This window comes from Scyliorhinus torazame, chromosome 5 (assembly GCF_047496885.1).
Source record: "Scyliorhinus torazame isolate Kashiwa2021f chromosome 5, sScyTor2.1, whole genome shotgun sequence".
Taxonomy (NCBI): domain Eukaryota; kingdom Metazoa; phylum Chordata; class Chondrichthyes; order Carcharhiniformes; family Scyliorhinidae; genus Scyliorhinus; species Scyliorhinus torazame.
The window spans coordinates 258,954,336-258,973,526 of record NC_092711.1 but is presented as its reverse complement, the minus strand read 5'-3'; the positions used below and the strand labels follow the sequence as shown (position 1 = coordinate 258,973,526).

At 48.1% G+C, this 19,191-nt stretch overlaps 1 protein-coding gene across 5 annotated transcripts in view; it reads left to right on the top strand.

Moving 5' to 3' along the window:
* nhsl2 (NHS-like 2) overlaps positions 1 to 19,191 on the top strand; it is a 461,184-nt gene that overhangs the window by 297,776 nt on the left and 144,217 nt on the right. The window contains exon 1 of one of the 5 annotated variants that reach the window (XM_072505426.1): positions 2,028 to 2,357. The exons of the other annotated variants lie outside the window; for them this stretch is intronic. Coding sequence (XP_072361527.1) covers positions 2,312 to 2,357 — 46 coding nt within the window. The 5' untranslated portion in view covers positions 2,028 to 2,311. Of the gene's footprint in view, positions 1 to 2,027; positions 2,358 to 19,191 lie in introns of those variants that run through there. 5 annotated transcript variants of the gene reach the window in all.

Below are 19,191 nucleotides of genomic sequence, written 5' to 3'. Positions count from 1 at the left end.
GAGGAGGTTGGTGGGGGGAGTAATGGTTCGGGAGGATCTGCAGGAATAGACATTTTGTGGGGATGGGTGGGAGGGGGAGGGCAGTGGGTGGCTCTCGGTGTTAAATGGAGGCTACTTCCCATCGGAGGCTTGAATAAAATTATTTTTTGATCTTCCTCACTGTCCCTGAACTCAACCCACCAGTCTGTCAATTGAAGTTAGGTTGGAAACGGCCTTTAAGTAGTTAATAATTGGCCACTTAAGGGCCTCATCTGGAGCAAGGATGGGCAGGCTGGCCTTGGCCAGGCTTGTCCCAGCAAAAGAAGTCAGGGCATGTGTGAGCCCAGTAGGAAGTCTATCCCTGACCAATGAACCCACAGAGGGGGAAATGTAAAATTCTGCCCTATATTTGTTGTAAACCATGTATTAATTATTTAGCCATTACCTGTCTACCCTTTTAATGTAGTTTTCCAATCCACGTCAGGCAACTTGTCCTTCATACCTTTGTAGTCACCAGATTTGGACCCTATTTGGACTGAACTACATAATTTCGAAACTTCATGTAAAATTCTATCATTTTATAGTCACGCTTCCCTGAAGGCTCTTTTACAATGAGATTATTAGTTAGGTCTTTCTCCTTGCACAATACTCGATCTAAAATAACTAATTCCCTTGTTGGTTCCTGAATAAACTTAATTCATCCTCCACAGCATTAATGTAAATTGGGTTTACCCAGTCTGTGTGCAGATTGACATTCCCCATGATTGGTATATTAGTGTTGTGACATGCGCCTCTAATTTCCTGATTTATACCATGCCCTACACTAACATTGCTGTTTGATGGCCTATAAACAACTCCCGCCAATATTTGCTGTCTCTATTTACTGCTTCTTCGCTCCATCCAATCTGATTCAGCATCTTGATCTTCCGATCGAACGCTCTCACAATATACCAATCTCATCCTTTATTAACAGTGTTATCCACGCCTCCCTTTCCTTTTCAACTATCTTTCCTAAATGTTGAATACTCATGAGTAATGTAGGTTTCCATGATCACAAAAAGTTGTCAATAGCAGCGAAGAACTTTCCATGTTTATTGTGAACAGTCTGTGTATCATAAAACAATGTCGAAAGTATCACACCATCATACCAGTGCAAATACGATGGGCCAAATGGCTTCTTACTGCAATTACCAGTTCTGCAATTTTGTGATCTATAAGGCCAGTTTAGCTCACTTGGCTAGACAGCTGGTTCATGATGCAGAGCAAGGCCAACAGCGTGGGTTGAATTCCCAAACTGGCTGAGGTTATTCATGAAGGCTCTACCTTCTTAATCTTGTCCCTCGCCTGAGGTATGGTGATCCCCAGATTAAATCACCACCAGTCAGCTCTCTCCCTCAAAAGGGGAAAGCAAGGAAGATCAAGTTTTGGTCTCCTTACCTAAGGAAAAGCAGCCTAGTGGTGACTTTGTATGAAGCACAACATTTTTAAAGCCTGAGTAAAATGTAAAATAGTTGATGCTGAAATTCAGTTTTTTCGTTTGTGTGATGAACAGTATGTTTTCATGGCTGTAGACTGCATATTCATGGTGTTAAAAGCGTAACAACAGTCATGATAAGGACTCTTCAAAGTATATCCTTACATTATAGATGTGATGTGCACACTTCCTGATTTTTGGCAAAAATAATCCTTGCAAATCTTTTTCTCCATGTTTGGAAGGAAAACAGATTTTGCCAATTCACTAGCTCTGGAAAATCTGGAAATTTATCCGTGAAAGTTGGTAAAATCTGATTATAAAGACATCTGAACATAAGATATTAATGAGGAGTTTATATTGTGTGGTGTGTATCATTAATAGAAGCAACATATTTAGTGCCAACTGTCCGTTCCAGGTTTGCTTTAAACTTCTGGAGCTGATAATTATGTGCTGGAGAAGCAGAGGGGGGAGGGCTGCCTTTTCAGCTTGTCTAATAGGAAAGGCATGGCTTCACAAGGTCTGCAGATCTCACACTGCCTGGCCCCAGCCTGGATCATTGTAGAAATATGTTATATCTCCCAGAAAAACCTCGAGAAGGAAGGCATAATATAAGCGGGAAGGAAAGGGGACTGAGTTATGACAATGGGCTGATGTGAGTTTAGCAAAACAGAGAGTTCCTGCCTACTTCCTCTGTTCCTGAGTATACAGATTTGAAGGGAAGTTGCCGTTTAGTCTTGTTTTTGTTTGAGAGTGAGCTAATGGGATCTTTTAGATTGCTGTTGCACAATATTGTGTTAACCATATTTCTTACATGCTGGTGGCTGGGGTGCTATCCTGTGAAGCGTTTACACAGAGAAGATGGAGTATATATCGACCACCTTTACCATTTCTCGCACTATGGGAGGTAGGATCTCTGACATAATGTTAGAGTCTAAAGGGTAACTGTATTCTGAATTTTATTTTTAACATAAAAATGCTAAATTTATCTTGTGATTGAATTTATCACTCATGTTAATATGACAGGCTCTGAGATGGCATAATGTTTAATGGCTGTATTTAAATCCAGTGCATGAAGTCTTAATGCCTTCATGCTGTAATCTGTGCATTTTTTGTATACCTAGTGCCTAATTCTCCTTTCAGTTTGTAACAGCAGCTTTCAGGCCATACTGCAGAATGCACTGGTAATTAAGAAAGGGTAATGAAACTGTAGTAGCTGTTTCCTACCAATGCCAGTCTTTTCCAATAAAATGGTGTACTTATGAGAAATCAGGAAGAATCTATGAATTGGACTCTATCTGCTCAGTATCAAAGAGCGCATCCTGTCGTGATCAGCCTCTCTCAGGGGGAAGGGGAATATGTCTTTCAGTTTCCTATTGGAATATTATTCTGCTGTCTGATTCTATTGCCAGTAAATGAGATACATTTTGACTTTGTGCAATAATGTAAAATGAGTGATGCCAATCTACAGTGCAGTTACATCGCTCCCATTTCTATTTTTATGGACTTGTAAAACCGGCTGCTGATTCACCATCACCTGTTAACACTATAGGACCAAGTCAAAATTACTCCCAATGTGGCCACATAGCCACTTGCAATTGACAATAATGCAATTTGCAATTACCTTGAATGCTATGATGCTAATAAAAAAGTCTTCCAAATTAAATGCAGGAAAAATTAATGTATGGTCATGAGTAGACAACATACAATGTGAGCTAACCATGGTGCAGTGGTGGGGGCAGTGTCAACTGACAGTGTAAACCTGTAGTCGCAGTAGCCAAAATGTGGTTCAATATATGAGAATCTTTCAGCTCCTTGCTGGTTTAATTATTTCATATTTTGCTGATCAATTTAAGTAAAAATAAATAATTTGAAATTATCAGTTTGTCCAAGGCTGCACATTTTCCTGGGTTAGTAAGCTAAACAGATCCCGGGAGAACAACACAGCAGAATGTTTATAGAAGGACTTTGAAGCTGCTACTGCAATAGTCCTTGCATTGCCCAATGATAATGAGCTCAGTCGCAGAACCACCCCAGTTTGTTTTCTTGCTGGCACTGAGCTTAACTAAAGTAGCCGTGGTATTTTTGGGCTAAGAAGGGAAAGCTCAGTATGGGGACTTTCTCCTCATTAGTTTTCGGTAACCAACAGCTTAAAACCTGCATTTGTTAAAATCGAGTGAGAATATGATCACATTTGGTCCTTACCCCCTGTATGTGTTGGCGCCTCTGAATGAGGAATAAAGCAGGAGAAGAGTTAGCCTGGTATTTGCTGTTCTTCATTGATTTTCTCCCTTACCCTCCTCCTTTTGTGAGAGCATTGTCATCTTGTTGGTTATTTTCCCGTGAGCAGTAGGCCCAGTTCATTTTGGGCACCGTCACTAAACTCACTCAGCTCTCACCTGATATCCACACACATGCTGCTCCAGCAGCAGTCACCAAATAGTGAGCAGCATCAATTTTCCATTCCCTACTCAGAGTTGTTGAGGCCAATTGTGGCACATTAACTGAGGCCCATTGTGGCACACTAACTGCTGTCTGAGACCAATTATTTCATCACAGACCAGGATTAAAATCTGGGCAAGTAACTAAAAAATGAAAAATTGGAAACCTACGTGATGGTAGTACCTAACTGTAACAAATAACCTCGGGTTGCATTTTCCATTTTTGAGACTAGGTGTGGGCAGGTTTGGTGGCACCTACCCTGCTGCTCAGGCAATGCATGTAAGCTCATCAATTATGCACAGGCAGGGCAGCACGGTGGCGCAGTGGTTACCATTGCTGCCTCACGGCTCCAAGGTCCCAGGTTCGATCCAGGCTCTGGGTCACTGTCTGTGTGGAGTTTGCACATTCTCCCCGTGTTTGCGTGGGTTTCGCCTCCACAACCCAAAAGATGTGCCAGGTAGGTGGATTGATCACGCTAAATTGCCCCTTAATTGCGAAAAATGAATTGGGTACTGTAAAAAATTTTTTTTAAATTATGCACAGGCAGCTATCCTGGTGGTTTGGGAGCTGATTCTTCCGCCCACAATTTGCTGGTGGGGTCAAATGTCTGGCTGCCGTATTTAAACACCATCCAAACACATGCCTCTCACTCGTTCCAGCCCATTTGTCTCCAGGGCGTGCACGGAGATATTGTCAAGCTAGGAAAGAAAGCTGCAAACCTCGAGAAGAAATCAGCACCCTACTTTACTCACCAGGCCTAAGGGTCTTGGTCAGAGGAGTGCAGACCCACAGGGACCTCCTGTATTTCAGATATGGAGCACACCAGCCTCACCTTCCAGCCTGGGAGGTCATCGCAGGGGACATCAGTGTGGCTGGCAATTGCATTCAAAATGCCATCCAGTGCAGGAAGAGGAGGAATGAACTCATCTGCTCCACCAGGGTAAATCATCCTTCAACCCCCACCAGTATCAAATTCTCATCATGGTATCATGTATTCAAAGGGCAACTCTCTTCAGGGATTTCATACATTCATTCATGGGGGACACATATCAACACTGATTGTCTCAGAAACATTCTCATCACCACCATCCCATTTACCATGCTGCTCGCACTCCGTCCTCAGCTCCTTTTGTGGAGGGCTCAAAATACACAGAAGACATGCATTTCATCCAACCTCTGCTTCCCTTCGCATTATATGCCTTCCTTATGTTTTCATCTAGAGCAAGCTTGTCCACAACAGACGGGAAAGATTGCAGATCAGGGGAGGGAAGGCCGACATCATGGGCGAGATTCTCCGACCCCCCGCTGGGTCGGAGAATCGCCGGGGGCTGGCGTGAATCCCGCCCCCGCCGGTTGCCGAATTATCCGGCACCGGAGATTCGGCGGGGGCGGGAATCGCACCGCGCCGTTTGGCAACCCCCCCCCCCCCCTCCCTGCGATTCTCCGGCCCGGATGGGCCGAAGTCCCGCTGCTAGGATGCCTGTCTCGCCGGCGTGGATTGAACTACCTACCTTACCAGCGGGACAAGGCGGCGCGGGCAGTCTCCGGGATCCTGGGGGGGAGGTGCACAGGGCGATCTGGCCCCGGGGGGTTCCCCCACGGTGGCCTGGCCCGCGATCGGGGCCCACCGATCCGCGGGCAGGCCTGTGCCGTGGGGGCACTCTTTTCCTTCTGCCTTCGCCACGGTCTCCACCATGGCGGAGGCGGAAGAGACTCCCTCCACAGCGAATGCGCGGGGATGCCGTGAGCGTCCACTAACGCTCCCGCGCATGCGCCGCCCGGAGATGTCATTTCCGCGCCAGCTGGTGGGGCACCAAAGGCCTTTTCCGCCAGCTGGCGGGGCGGAAATTAGTCCGGCGCGGGCCTAGCCCCTCAAGGTTGGGGCTCAGCCCCCAAAGATGCGGAGGATTCTGCACCTTTGGGGCGGCGCGGTGCCCGACTGATTTGCACCGTTTTTGGCACCGGTCGGCGGACATCGTGCCGATACCGGAGAATTTCGCCCCAGATCACTGACATAATTCAAGGAGGATCCCCACTGCGATTGCTGGGCAGGACAGGGATCGTTCCAGTGAGGACGGGGAGATTGGATTGTCCCAGAACCGTCTCATTCACCTCATCACATTCTGACAATCAAAGTGAGTGACATGTAGTCTTATCTTCTTCATGCTCATCAATTGAAACTCTATTATGCATCTTATAGGCATCAGTAAATCAAGGCCCACAAGAGTGTCCACCATAAATCCAAGCCCCCAGATCATGTCCGAAAAGGAAACTGAGGAAGAACCATCACTTCCATCAGTGCAGAGACATACCTTATGTACATTTGAATGATCTTATTTCAAGGTTTATCCATCCTCCCACTCAGTGATAGTCTCCCTCTGTGAGATTAACATTCATTTGATGTCAATCTCACTGAAGATCAACTCTGCACAATTGCGTAATGTCAGGGAGATGTACTATATGTGCTTCTAAGCCATCTTCACAGAAGATCATTGTGTAAGGGCAGCTCATTAGCCTTAATTAATAAGCAGAAGTTGTGTTTCTTCAGTGGTGATGGTAAAAAGGCAAGACAAGGATGGAAGGAGGAGATCCCTACCTATGTCTCCAACACACTGATCACTATATTTTCATCATTATCTAATGGTGACTGTTTCAACTCAATTCTTGCATTGCTCCCGTTGTTCAGTGGACTCTCACTTCCCAGAGCGGGCGCATACACATTGCCCTGTGGACCTTTGTAGAGATTGTTGCCTGGTGCTTCATGAGACAAAAAGGAATAAGTGCAAATGGCAGGACATTGCCTGAGATGAAAGGGAAGGGAAGAACAACTGTAGCCTCATCCCTTGCCTTAAATTTATTCCTCCTGGAAGCTGTCAGTGATTAAAGTGCTTGAGCCTGACTCTCAAGTCTAAAGACGTGCAGGTTAGGTGGATTGGCCATGATCAATGCATGGGGTCACAGGGATGAGGCAGATGAGTGGGCCTAGGTAGAGTGCTCTTTCAGAGGGTCGGTGAGGACTAGATGGGCCAAATAGCCTTCTTCTGCATTGTAGGGATTCTATGATTTCCCATGCCTTGTTTCCTCCATGGCATCATTGCGTTCAAACTGTACACTCGGTACCCTCTTGAGATTCCTGGGCCTCTGGATCTTCATCCTCCAATGAGCTCTCATCCGCCTCCATTTCATCCTTTGGCAACGTATGACCCCTTTCCATTTCCAGGTTGTGAAGGTCACAACACGGTGATGATGTGTGAAACCTTATCAGGAATACATTGTAGTTATCCACCTGAACTTTCTAAGCTTCTGAAATACATCTTCAGAAGCCCTTTGATACACTCTATTAAGCAGCGTTTGGAGTTGTGAGCAGCATTGCACCGGTGAAATCAGCCAGTGCTTCAGTGGGTACCCCTTATCCCCAAGCAGCCATCCCTCAATCGGTCATACCCTTCGAAAATCTCAGGTATCTGGGAGTGTTCTCAGGATGTAGGAGTCATAGCAAATCTGCAGCGTACTTGGCACAAATGTGAATTATGTGCTTCTGATGCTCACACACCAGATGAACATTGATGGAATGGTAGTCTTTGCGGTTTATAAATACTGGGGTTTGCTGCCATGGAGCCCTTAATGCAACATGGTTACAATTGATTATGCCCTGGGATGCAGTCTTGGGAAACCTGAAATTGTGGCAAAGCCACCTGGCTATCTGCGTCCAAAGGAAACCTGTTAAGGGCATTTGTGTCCTCCTTAATGCATTAATGTGTTGTGGACTCAGGTACCGTAAAGGTCCCCTGTTGATCTCTGGAAATACCCACATACAACAAAATTGAGCACATGATCACGTTTAAAGCCACTGGCAAGGCACAGCCTTGGGGCGTCAGGTCTTCACAAAGAATAGTGACAAGTGCATTCATGCCTGGCATTGTCTCTCACTTATTTGTAAATAGGAGAGTCTTTGGTATGCCCTTAGTTTGACTATTCACCTCCATTGTCAGGGTTTCTCCTCTTGGCCCTCTCATTCTGGTCTCTCTTTACCTTTGACATCTTCCTGGTGGAGCTGTGCTCTACATCACCGCTCCCTCCTTCACCTCCTCCATTTCATTAGGACCCTCAGAACGGCAGCATTGAGCCCTGGATCCATTTCTGTTTTGACCTTGGGCGAAATTCTCCGGTATCGGCGCGATGTCCGCCGGCTGGCGCCCAAAACGGTGCAAATCAGTTGGGCATTGCGCCGCCCCAAAGGTGCGGAATGCTCCGCATCTTGGGGGGCCTAGCCCCAACCTTAAGGGGCTAGGCCCGCGCCAGACTAATTTCCGCCCCGCCAGCTGGCGGAAAAGGCCTTTAGTGCCCCGCCAGCTGGCGCGGAAATGACATCTCTGGGCGGCGCATACGTGGGAGCGTTAGCGGCCGCTGACGGCATTCCCGCGCATGCGCAGTGGAGGGAGTCTCTTCTGCCTCCGCCATGGTGGAGACCGTGGCGAAGGCGGAAGGAAAAGAGTGCCCCCACGGCACAGGCCCGCCCGCGGATCGGTGGGCCCCGATCGCGGGCCAGGCCACCGTGGGGGCACCCCCTGGGGCCAGATCGTCCCGCGCCCCCCCCAGGACCCCGGAGCCCGCCCGAGCCGCCTTGTCCCGCCGGTAAGGTAGGTGGTTTAATCTACGCCGGCGGGACAGGCATTTTAGCAGCGGGACTTCGGCCCATCCGGGCCGGAGAATCGCGGGGGGCCCGCCAACCGGCGCGGCGCGATTCCCGCCCCCGCCGAATATCCGGTGCCGGAGAATTCGGCAACTGGCGGGGGCAGGATTCACGCCAGTCCCCGGCGATTCTCCGACCCGGCGGGGGGGGGGGGGGGGGTCGGAGAATCTCGCCCCTTGTCTCTGAAATGCAACTTTGTAGACATTAATGAGGAACAGTTCCACATAGTGAAGCTCACATTCTGCCATCTATAGGAGCTGTAATGGTCTATGTTAGTTTCAGCCCTACTTGAATTGTTGCTGATGCTGCCTTGTCATTGGGGTGCAAACATCAACACTGAGGTGACTAGAATGCCACCCCAGGAACATGTTATCTGAATGCCTGATTGGTGTGTTTGAATAACAGTGTTTGAATGATAAGCACTGCCTAACCAAGCTCAGTGCTCCAATCTATGATCTTGCATTCCAATTAACAATAAATTGCTTCTGATTAATGACTGGATGCCCTTGGGCCCATTAGGAATGCCAATTCTGAAGAACATCTGATTGGCCTCCATAAATAGAACACCATATATGCTGTAACTGTGCCTCCTCCCGGAATGCCTGTATTCCCAAATTATATATTCCAATGTGTTAATGCTGATATGCTGTGAATATGATGTGAAGCCTTTGAGTTATAAGTATCCCTCTGACAGCACTGATTGGCTTTCTGCTCGAGGAGGTCTTCCTCCTTTCTGTAGAGTAATACTCCACGTCACTCTTGCAGCACCGCCAAGTTTCCAGTAAATAAATCCTGTGCTTTTATCGCTTGTACATCTCTTTGGAATTCCATTGGGTGGGATTCTCCCATCGGGCAGCTAAGTGCCGACGCCGGCGTAAAAACGGGAGTGTTTTACTCCGGCGTCGGTTCCGGGACCCCATTCTGCGGCCCACAGGAGGTTAGCACGCCGCTGGAGCAGCCCACGCTGCTCCTGCTGCCAATCCCAGCCTGAACCCGGCGCCGCAGGGTCCGCGCATGCGCAGTTGGGCCAGCGCCAACTAGCGCAGGCGCAGTGGCTTTCTTCCCCACGCCGGCCCCGACGGCAAATGGCGCAGGGCTACAGGAGCTGACGCAGAGGAAAGGAGGCCGGGGAACAGAGAGGCCTGCCCGCCGATCGGTGGGCCCCGATCACGGGCCAGGCCACTACGGAGGCCACCCCCCCCGGGGTTGGACCCCTACTTCCCCCCCCACAGGATGCCCCTAGACCCTTCAACGCTGAGGTCCAGCCGGCTCAGAGGACGTTAGAACGGTGCAGGTGGGACTTGGCTTTTTGATGACGGCCGCTCGGCCTGTTTTGTTATGCTCTTGACGTAGCTTAAGCTGCTTCCTTGATGTGCACTCTGACAAAGGAAGGTTCAGACTTGGAGATAGCTTTAACACGTTTATTAAACTATCAACAATTCTCCTACTTGGATTCGATTCTACTGTTAATCCTGCTGTAGCTACTCAGACTGATGAACCAGTCTGCTACAATCCACGTGGTGGGAATGATGTTCAATCAACCCTGTGTCTGTACTCACTGAGTGTCTCCACTGGAAAGAGGAAGATCATGTGCGTTGTGTCCTTTTTATATGGGTTGGTGTAATGGTCAGTGTAGCTACACTTTAAATTTCAAGCCTGTGTCATACTGCGCTTTCAATGTAATTACTTAATTTCACACCAGACCGAGGCTTGCATTCAGAATTGTAGATTTTAACCTCCATTTTCTTATTTGAAGCTGTCTTCAGCTCTTACTAGGCTTCCAAATAGGAGTGTAGAAACTAGGAACCTGGAACCCAGGAAATTGAGCTGCTTATTTTAAACAGAGATTTTGGAGTTCCTGGTTAGTTTAAAATGTGGGGGAAAAGAACAAAATAAAATAACTGGAAGATGTCTATTGAAATCTCATAAAATAGGCCTTTAGCTACTGTGATTTCACCCCTTCAGATTCCCAAACCTATTATCTTCCACAGCAGTTTACTCTCTGTTTAACTACAGGGCCTGGCCAATAACAACCGCTCCTGGAACCGGTTCCAGTTGTTCACCGTCTGAGTAAAGAGTACGTTCTGATGTCAAAAGCCTATATTCGCTCTTCACAATTTTAAAATTGTCTTGTCCTGTTGCTTGGGAACACCTGAAAGATTCCTTAAAACACTGTATTATTTTGTCCAAATTGTTAAAAGAGTTTGGGAAGGCAAGCTATGTGACAGAGGGAGGGTTGAAGCTTTCTGGGATGACGATCAGATTTATTCCTTTTACGGAGATTGAGGTCATTCGGGTCAATTTTAACTCCGTCAGATGGCAGAAATTGACCATTGGCAGCAAAAGGTACAATGTAACCCGCACCTGCCAACTTACTGGTGCTGTGATCACTGACATCTTGGGGGACAAGAATCCCATTTGGTTCAGGCAGAAGACATCTTGCAATTTGCAAATTGGAGTCCTATGATATTCACCTCTTGCAAGATTGAGGTGTTCAGCCAAACCTGCGGTCTTGAAAAGACCAGGAAATGTCTAATTTCTGGGAGTGGGGTCATCAGAAGAAGCAGGAGTACACCTCATGAATCACAGTCGCTAGTCTGCCTCAGGTGTCCATTTCCCGTGTTTGTTTACCCCACTTAGGTTTCAGCTGGTTGACTGCTTATTGCAGGGTTAAGGCAATTTCCTACCCTCCAAGGCCTGGTGAACCGCTCATCAAGGACATGAGCAACTTGATGATTGTATGACCCTTAACATCCTGGTTCCCCAGCATCGCATTTAGGGGGTACCCCAATGAAGTGCTGGATAATCCCTCTAGGAGGTTCCTACACAAGGGTTTACCCGGCAATTGTCCAGAAGTGTTAACTTCCTCTGGACAATTAGGTTGAGCTGGGAACCATCTGACAGAAGCGATTTAATTATTCTGAAAGAGTCAGAAGGTAAAAAATGGCACACATGACCCCCCCCCTCCCCCAACCAGCGAATCCCCATACCACCCCCACTCCCGAAACGACCCAACTGAGCCCCCCCCCCCCGCCTCCCCTTACCGGCCTGAACCACACCGATCTCTGGTCTGACACCATCCCTCATCTCCCCCCCCCATCCCCCACCTCCCAGTCCGACCGACCCCAATGCCCTGCCACACCCCCGCAACCCCGTCCCAGTCCAACCATTTCCCCTTACCCAGACAGAGCTCCCTTCTCAGTCTGACTCTCTCCCCTTCCCGGTCTGTCCCCCTTCTGGACCGACCACCCCCCCCCCCCCCCCCATACTGCTGGCCCCCCCTCCCACTACGACCCAACTCCTCCCTCCTCCCAGCCCAATCCCACCCCCGCCCCATTACGGACTGACCCTTCGCATGCTCCCCCCCCCCCCCCCCGCACCTGACTGACTCAAACTGGCCCGACTGCCCTCCCCCACTCCTGGCTGACCCTCCCTCCTGGTTCAACTTGCCCCTCCCCCTCCACATCCCTGACTGACCTCCATTCCTGGACTGACCCGACCACTCCTCCATCCGATCGGAACACCCAACCGCACCATCCAACCTGACCTCCCACTCCTGTGCCGCACTCACCAACCCGCCCCCTCCTTCCCAGTCTCACCCCCCCCCCCTCCCTCCGCCACCCCTCCACCATCCCATTGTCTGAACCTTGCATTTGAAACTTACCTTCTACTTTTTAATTGTCCCTTTAAACACCTCCTTTATGGCAGCAAATACTGGAAGAAGGGGACATGTCTTTCATCGTTGTACCCCAGTTACTCCTCATTGTACTGGACGTGCTCTTCACTGCTCCTGTCTCACCCAGTCTTAGTGAGGAACGTTGGGCAAGAGCTGGGGTGTTGCAATTTCAACATGGGTAAGTCCGTCAAAAGTGGCAATCCAATGGAGTTTGCCACTCTGGGTCAAAATGAGGCCCAGGCTCCAAAATGAATCTCATACTAGGGGGGCAACAAATGGCTGCGTGACAAATGATCAAAAATCTCCAAATAAACCGTTAGCCAACATGATGTCCTCTATGAGAAAATAGTCTGCCAACATGCGCAATATAGGTTTACGTATAAAGAATGACTATTTTCAATGTGGTATCTCAGGGTTGCTGATAGCCTTGTGAGTTTACTCCGTAGCAGTCAGTCACTTCAGAAAAGAAGTGCAGACAGGTGGAATGCTTAAAACGTTTTATCGTGTTTAAAGTAACTTATCGTGTGATAGTTTTATGTCCCAATGGAAGTACCAAAGGTGACCCAGGAAACTATCAGGAAAGCCAAAATAAGTTAAAAGAAAGTTGTGTGGTTTTCTAACATTTGTAATTGCAATTGTTCACTTTTAATAATTATCTTCTTTGAACAATGCTTTCAAGCTTTGCACCAAATTCATTTTCCTCACTTGGAGTCCAAGAACAAAATACAGTAGAAGCCTGAGTTTGGCTGCCCATACTGACAAACAATATAGGTGTGAATTTGTAACTATTGTGCCAAAATGGGAGTCAGTTTTATGATCCAATGAAAGTGTATTGCCATATAAAATTAGTGATGCAAAATCTAAAGTTGTTTCAGAAATCTGTTATTTCCTGTCCTGATCACCCTCCCCCTCACTTACAGGTATTTGCATGCTTGCTCCTTTGATTGACACAGCTGACTTTAGGAAACAATTATATGAAGTGCTACATCCTCCCACTTTGATGTGGTACATCAATATCCCAGCATGCCCTATTTTTTCCCATACATTACGCCTTACTAATAGCACATTACCATGACAGACATGGTCTCCATGGTTAAGTCTTGAGGAACCAATTATGAAAAGGCTGCTTGGTGAGCTCAATTGAGCATAGAAGGACATTTGCTAATGCCGTTGCATGGAATGTAATTGATAGCTGGTTAAGATAACAACAGTGCTCCTTTTATCATTATACAAATGATGCATCCATGATGATGAAGTTAACATTTGCAGGAAAACTCTTTTTAAAGTAGAACTTTTGTCTTCCCCCAGTATTCATAATTGCACTTTGTCACTTGAGATAAAGCAATGAGGATATAAAATAACGAGCCACCTGACCAGTAACCCATGCTGAAGCTCCTACACTGACTTCAGTCAGTGTGGTAACACGGCCCCGTTAAGGGTCATGCTCTTGTGGTCCATGTGACTGGTTCAGGCCCTATCATGTGAGAGCGTGCAGACCCCGACCAATGAGGGATTAGCACTCCCAGTGAGCGTGGTTCCAGTCAGAATGAACCTGGAAGCCAGAGTGTTAACACCTATATTACAGACTCTGTGCCTGAATAGAAGTTACCCCTTTTAGTTGCCAATAAACTCTTTGGGCAGAATTCTCTAAAAATGGGGCTATGCCCCCACGCCGGCACGAAAACCGGCGCCAACGGCTCCGGCGCGGAACGGCTGGCATATTCCCGTGCATGTGCGGAATGGCCGGCGTATTCCCGCGCATGCGCGGGGGTACCCTTCTCCGCGCCGGCTCCTGGGCAATATGGCGGAGCCCTACAGAGGCCCGGCGTGGAGTAAAGTAGGCCCCCATGGAACCAGCCCGCCCGCCGATCAGCAGGCCCCGATCGCGGGCCAGGCCACCGTGGGGACCCCCCGCTGGGGTCGGATCCACCCGCCCCCCTCCAGGACGGCCCCCGCACACTTAACATTCCGGGTCCCCCGTGTGGGAGGTGCCTAATCCACACCGGCGGGACTCAGCCAAACTCGTCGGCCACTCAGCCCATTGGGGCCCGGAGAATTGCCGGGGGAGCCGTCGTCAACGGCCCTGACTGGCGTGGCGGCGAATTCCTGCCTTTGTTCTTCATTGCTACCCTTTACCCAGTATTGCCTTGAGCCACCACATTGGCGATGTGCATAAATTGGATCGACTGCAAGCCCACAGTCATTGAACTCGAGGGAGGAAGGAAAAACCTCCAAGATGAACACCGAGACGGAAAGTGTCGACGTTACCAGTGAACAATGAATGAATATTGCCCGTGATTGAGAAGTTAGATGCATTTGATCAAGGAGCCGAAGACTGGAGCCAGCATATTGTGCAGCTCTGTTGCTTCTTCACAGCAAATAAAACAATGGGGGAGGATAAACAAAGTTATCTTATTAATAGTTTTGTGGACCAACAATCTATAACCTTATATGAAATTTGACGTCCCGGGAGGTTCCTGACACATTTGACCAGTTGATGAAGCTGATGAGGGAGCATTTCAACCCCAGATCCTGAATCATACCAATCAACTCGGGGGACCCAGGAGAAACTATCTCCGCCTTTGTTGCCAGACTTAAACAAATGGCAGAGCATTGTGAATTCGGTCCAGCATTGGTGACAGGCTGCGTGGGCATTTAGTATGCAATATTAACAATATAAGGGTGCAAAAGACGTCTCTGGCTGAAACAAAGATTAGCCCAGACAAGGCGATTAAGATCAGCCAGGTGACCAAATGCACTGAGAGGGACGCGTCAGAGCTTCAAAGTATGCAAGAGGGTGAGATGAACCAGTAGTGGGGCAGTATGGCTGAAAATGTGCAGCCAGTTCGACAGGCACAGAAGAAGATCAGCCACGATCCTAGGAACAGGATCGTAGTCAGTGGACAGGAAAACAAGTGGGCTGTCAGTCCAGGAAGCAAGGCGACTGTTATTGAGATCACCCCCAGGAATCGTGGCGCTGCAGAGAGTTTATTTGTTTTTGGTGCAATAGGCAGGGCCATATCCAGGCACGTTGCTGCCCCCGTCGGAATACGCCAATTAAAGACAAAGCAGCAAAACAGAGCACCAGTGAACAAAGTGGAGAAGAATTCAAATGAAGAACCTGAAACATACAGATTAAACATGGCGAGATGGACTAAAACAGCCCCAATTAAGATCGTCCTGACAGTAAATGGAAGACCACTAAAGATGGAGGTCAACACCGGGGCATTGGCCACAGTTGTGGGTGAACAAACGTTTAAATATCTTCGAGGATGTGTTCAGTCTTTGGACTTGAGTGACACAATTGCCAATTTGGTGACATGTATGGGGAGACCCTAAATATTTTGGGAACAACTGTGACTCCAGTGTCATACGAAATGAAATGAAACGAAAATCGCTTATTGTCACAAGTAGGCTTCAAATGAAGTTACTGTGAAAAGCTCCTAGTTGCCACATTCCGGCACCTGTTCGGGGAATCGAACCGTGCTGCTGGCCTGCCTTGGTCTGCTTTAAAGCCAGCGATTTAGCCCTGTGCTAAACAGCCCCTATCAGCAACATCAGCCCCTATCAGCAATATCAGCAACAATAGGCAGTTGCCTATGACCATTGTCTAGGGACATTGGCCAATCTTAATGGGGCAGGATTGGTTGCGCCAAATCAATTTGAGCTGGTTGGAATTTTTTTTAAACTCAGACTTCGACTTTCAGGAAGTCTTGAACAGATACAAAGACACGTTCCAGAACTAGTTGGGTCGAACAAAGGGAGTAAATAAAGGCCAAGAATTATGTCAACCCTGATTCAACACCAACGTTTTTCAGAGCAAGCCTTGTCCGTTATGTCATGGAATACCTCTGTACCATAATAAATTTCGAGGCACACCTGTTTTCTCTATCTTCTTCCCTTACTGGATACTTCACTTTTAACTTCTCCCTGTCCTCTCTCCTATTTTTATTTCACTTCTCTCCGTCTCTCTCGTTTTTACCAGGGTTTTTGCCCCCTTTTTGAGTTTTCACTTTCTGTGCAGACACATGGGGTGGGATTCTCTCAGCCCGGGGCCGAGCCGGAGAATCCTCGTGACCGGCGCGAATCGCGCAACGCTGCCCCGACGCGGGCACGCGGTTCTCCGCAGAGTGGATAATTGGCACCATTGGCGCCGGCGTGGTTAGCGTGGCGCCAGTCGGGGGCCGCTCTACGCGGCCCCCCCGCGCTGATTCTCCGCCCGGGATGGACCGTGCGACCGTCGTAAAAAAGCCGAGTCCTGCCCGTGCCGTCCACACCTGCTCTCAGCCGGCGGTAACTCGGTGTGGAAGGGTCAGGGGTTGGCCTGTGGGGGGGAAGGTTTGTCCGACCCCGGGGAGGGGGCCTCCGATGTGGCCTTGCCCTCAATTGGGGACCACTGATCGGCGGGTCGGCCTCTCTGGCTGGGGGTCTCCTTTCTTCTGTGCCTGTAGCCCTGCGCCATGTTGCATCAGGATCGGTGCGTTGAAGGGAGCCACTGCGCATACGCGCGTTGACGCCGGTGCCACTGCACATGTGCGGATCCCGGGGAGCCTAATTGACGCCGAGATCAGCAGCTGGAGCGGCGTGAACCGCTCCAGTGCCATACTGGCCCCCTCTAGGGGCCAGAATTGCTGATCCTGAGACTGCGTTGACGCCGTCCGAGAAACGCGGCAGTGTTTCTGACAGCATCAACACTTAGCCTCAGGACCACAGAATCCTGCCCATGGAACCTTTGTCTTCAGCTCTGTCCTGTTGGTCATGTGCATGGGCCTGACCAACATAAAAAAATCTAAACCACACATTAGCGGCTCATTCTCAGCTGGTGCGTGCGTGGGAGGCCCAAGGTTCCTTGGGTCTTGGAGATGTCAACTACAGAGCTGAAGACAAAGGTTAGTTTTAGTTTAATTACATGAATTTTGAATCACTTTTAATCTTTTTTTCGGGCACACTTGGGGGAGGTCTTCATAGCACACCAGTGCACACTGGTTGGAAACCACTGCCTCACACATTACACCAAAACGTGGAAGCCAAACTTAACCGCCTGGAAGAACTGGGAATTATGAGACTTGTGCCGTTTTCAGAGTGGGCAGCAGCCATCGTCCCTGTATAAAAGCCGGCCAATCCATGAGGATATGCACGGACTACAAGCTTACCATCAACAAGGCCGCCCAAGTAGATAAATACCCGATTACACAAATTGAAGACCTTTGTTCGAAGTTGGCGGGGGGGACACTAAGCCACACTAAGCTTGACCTCAGTCATGCTTACTTGCAACTAGGATCAAATGACGTTTCCCAGACGTTTTCAATGATTAACACGTTTAAAGACCTGTTTAAATACACCAGTGGGCACCTCCTTGCCCTGTACGATATTCCAGCACACGATGGTAAATCTCATCCAGGGCACCCTGAAGGTTGTGGTTGACCTGAATGATGTCCTAATAACTGGAACATCACATGAGGAGCATCTAACAAGCTCAGAAGAGATTCTGAGAAGATTTAGAGATGCACGAATCTGACTCAAATGTGAGAAGTATACTTTCCAAGCTAGTGAGGTCACTTACCTAGGGTTCAAATCGGACCGACAGGACAACGTAAGAACCATAAGAGAAGTCCCAGAACCTAAGAATGTTAGCAGATTAAAGTCCTCCTTCAGGATGGTAAGCTATTACGGCCGTTTTATTCCAAACCTCGCAACAACATTGGCGCCACTACACATGTTTTTGGGAAAATGCCAGCGTTGGCATTGGAATGAACTACAGGAGCAAGCCTTCCAACGCGTTAAGCAAGTTTGACAGTTTTCACGCCTGTTGGTTAATTTTGACGGGAAAACCTGCCATCCTGACCTGCGATACTTCGACGTATGGAATAGGGACTGTTCTATCCCATAAAATGGAGGGTGGCTCTGAGAGGCTAATTGCTGTTGCTTCAAGAACACTATCTGATGCTGAACGTTGTTATGGGTCCGGGTTTACAGAACCCCAAAGTGTTTCATGGAGTTCAACCGACCCACAGCTTGTAATAAATTGTGGTGTGGGAAGCACACGGCGTACTCTAACGGTGTGATACAGCAGAAATGGACAAGTGGTTTTTAAAACAAAACAATGTTTATTCTATGAACTCGAGTTAACCTTTTAAAAACAAACATTGAATATCTTAACACCCATTACTTCAGAGATAGCCCTAAAAGACTACAATACTAAATAATCCTTCAAACTGTTCCTTTAAACATCGAAAGGACTTCAAACCTTAAAAAATAGGAGCACATTACGTTACATTCAATATATTTATAGTCTTTGGATTGCAGAAATCAACAGACCAGCTCTGTGTTTCTTCATGCAGCTCACAGCAAAACACACAGACACTCCCAGCTGCGTTCTCAAACTGAAACTCAAAAAGCAGAAGTGAACTCAGCTCCCCCCACCCTCTGACATCACCTCAGTAATATGATCAGCTCCATTTCTTAAAGGTACATTGCTTAAACATCCATTTCTTAAAGGTACTCTCACATGACAGAGTAAATATGCCCAAAGTGAAAAGGAAGGCCTTGTCGTAATCTGCAGCATGAAGACATTTCACCAGTATGTTTACAGCCGACGTTTCACAATAATACCAGACTTCTGGAGTTCCTTCGTGAAGATAAGCTGATACCGCCAATAGTCTGTTCCTGGGTACAATAGTGGGCATTGTTGATGGTGACCTATGACTACGTCTTTCAGCATAGGCCAGGTTTACAGATTTCAAATGCTGATGCATTGAATCGGCTTTCACTCCCAAATAACCTAGCACCCCAATGGTACCTCAAGGACTGTCTTATCATTAAACTTTTTGGACATGCTGCCAGTTCTGGCCGGCCGCATAAAGAATTGGACACAATGTGACCCAATCCCGTCCAAGGTAAAACGCACGATCTTAACCGGGTGGCACCACA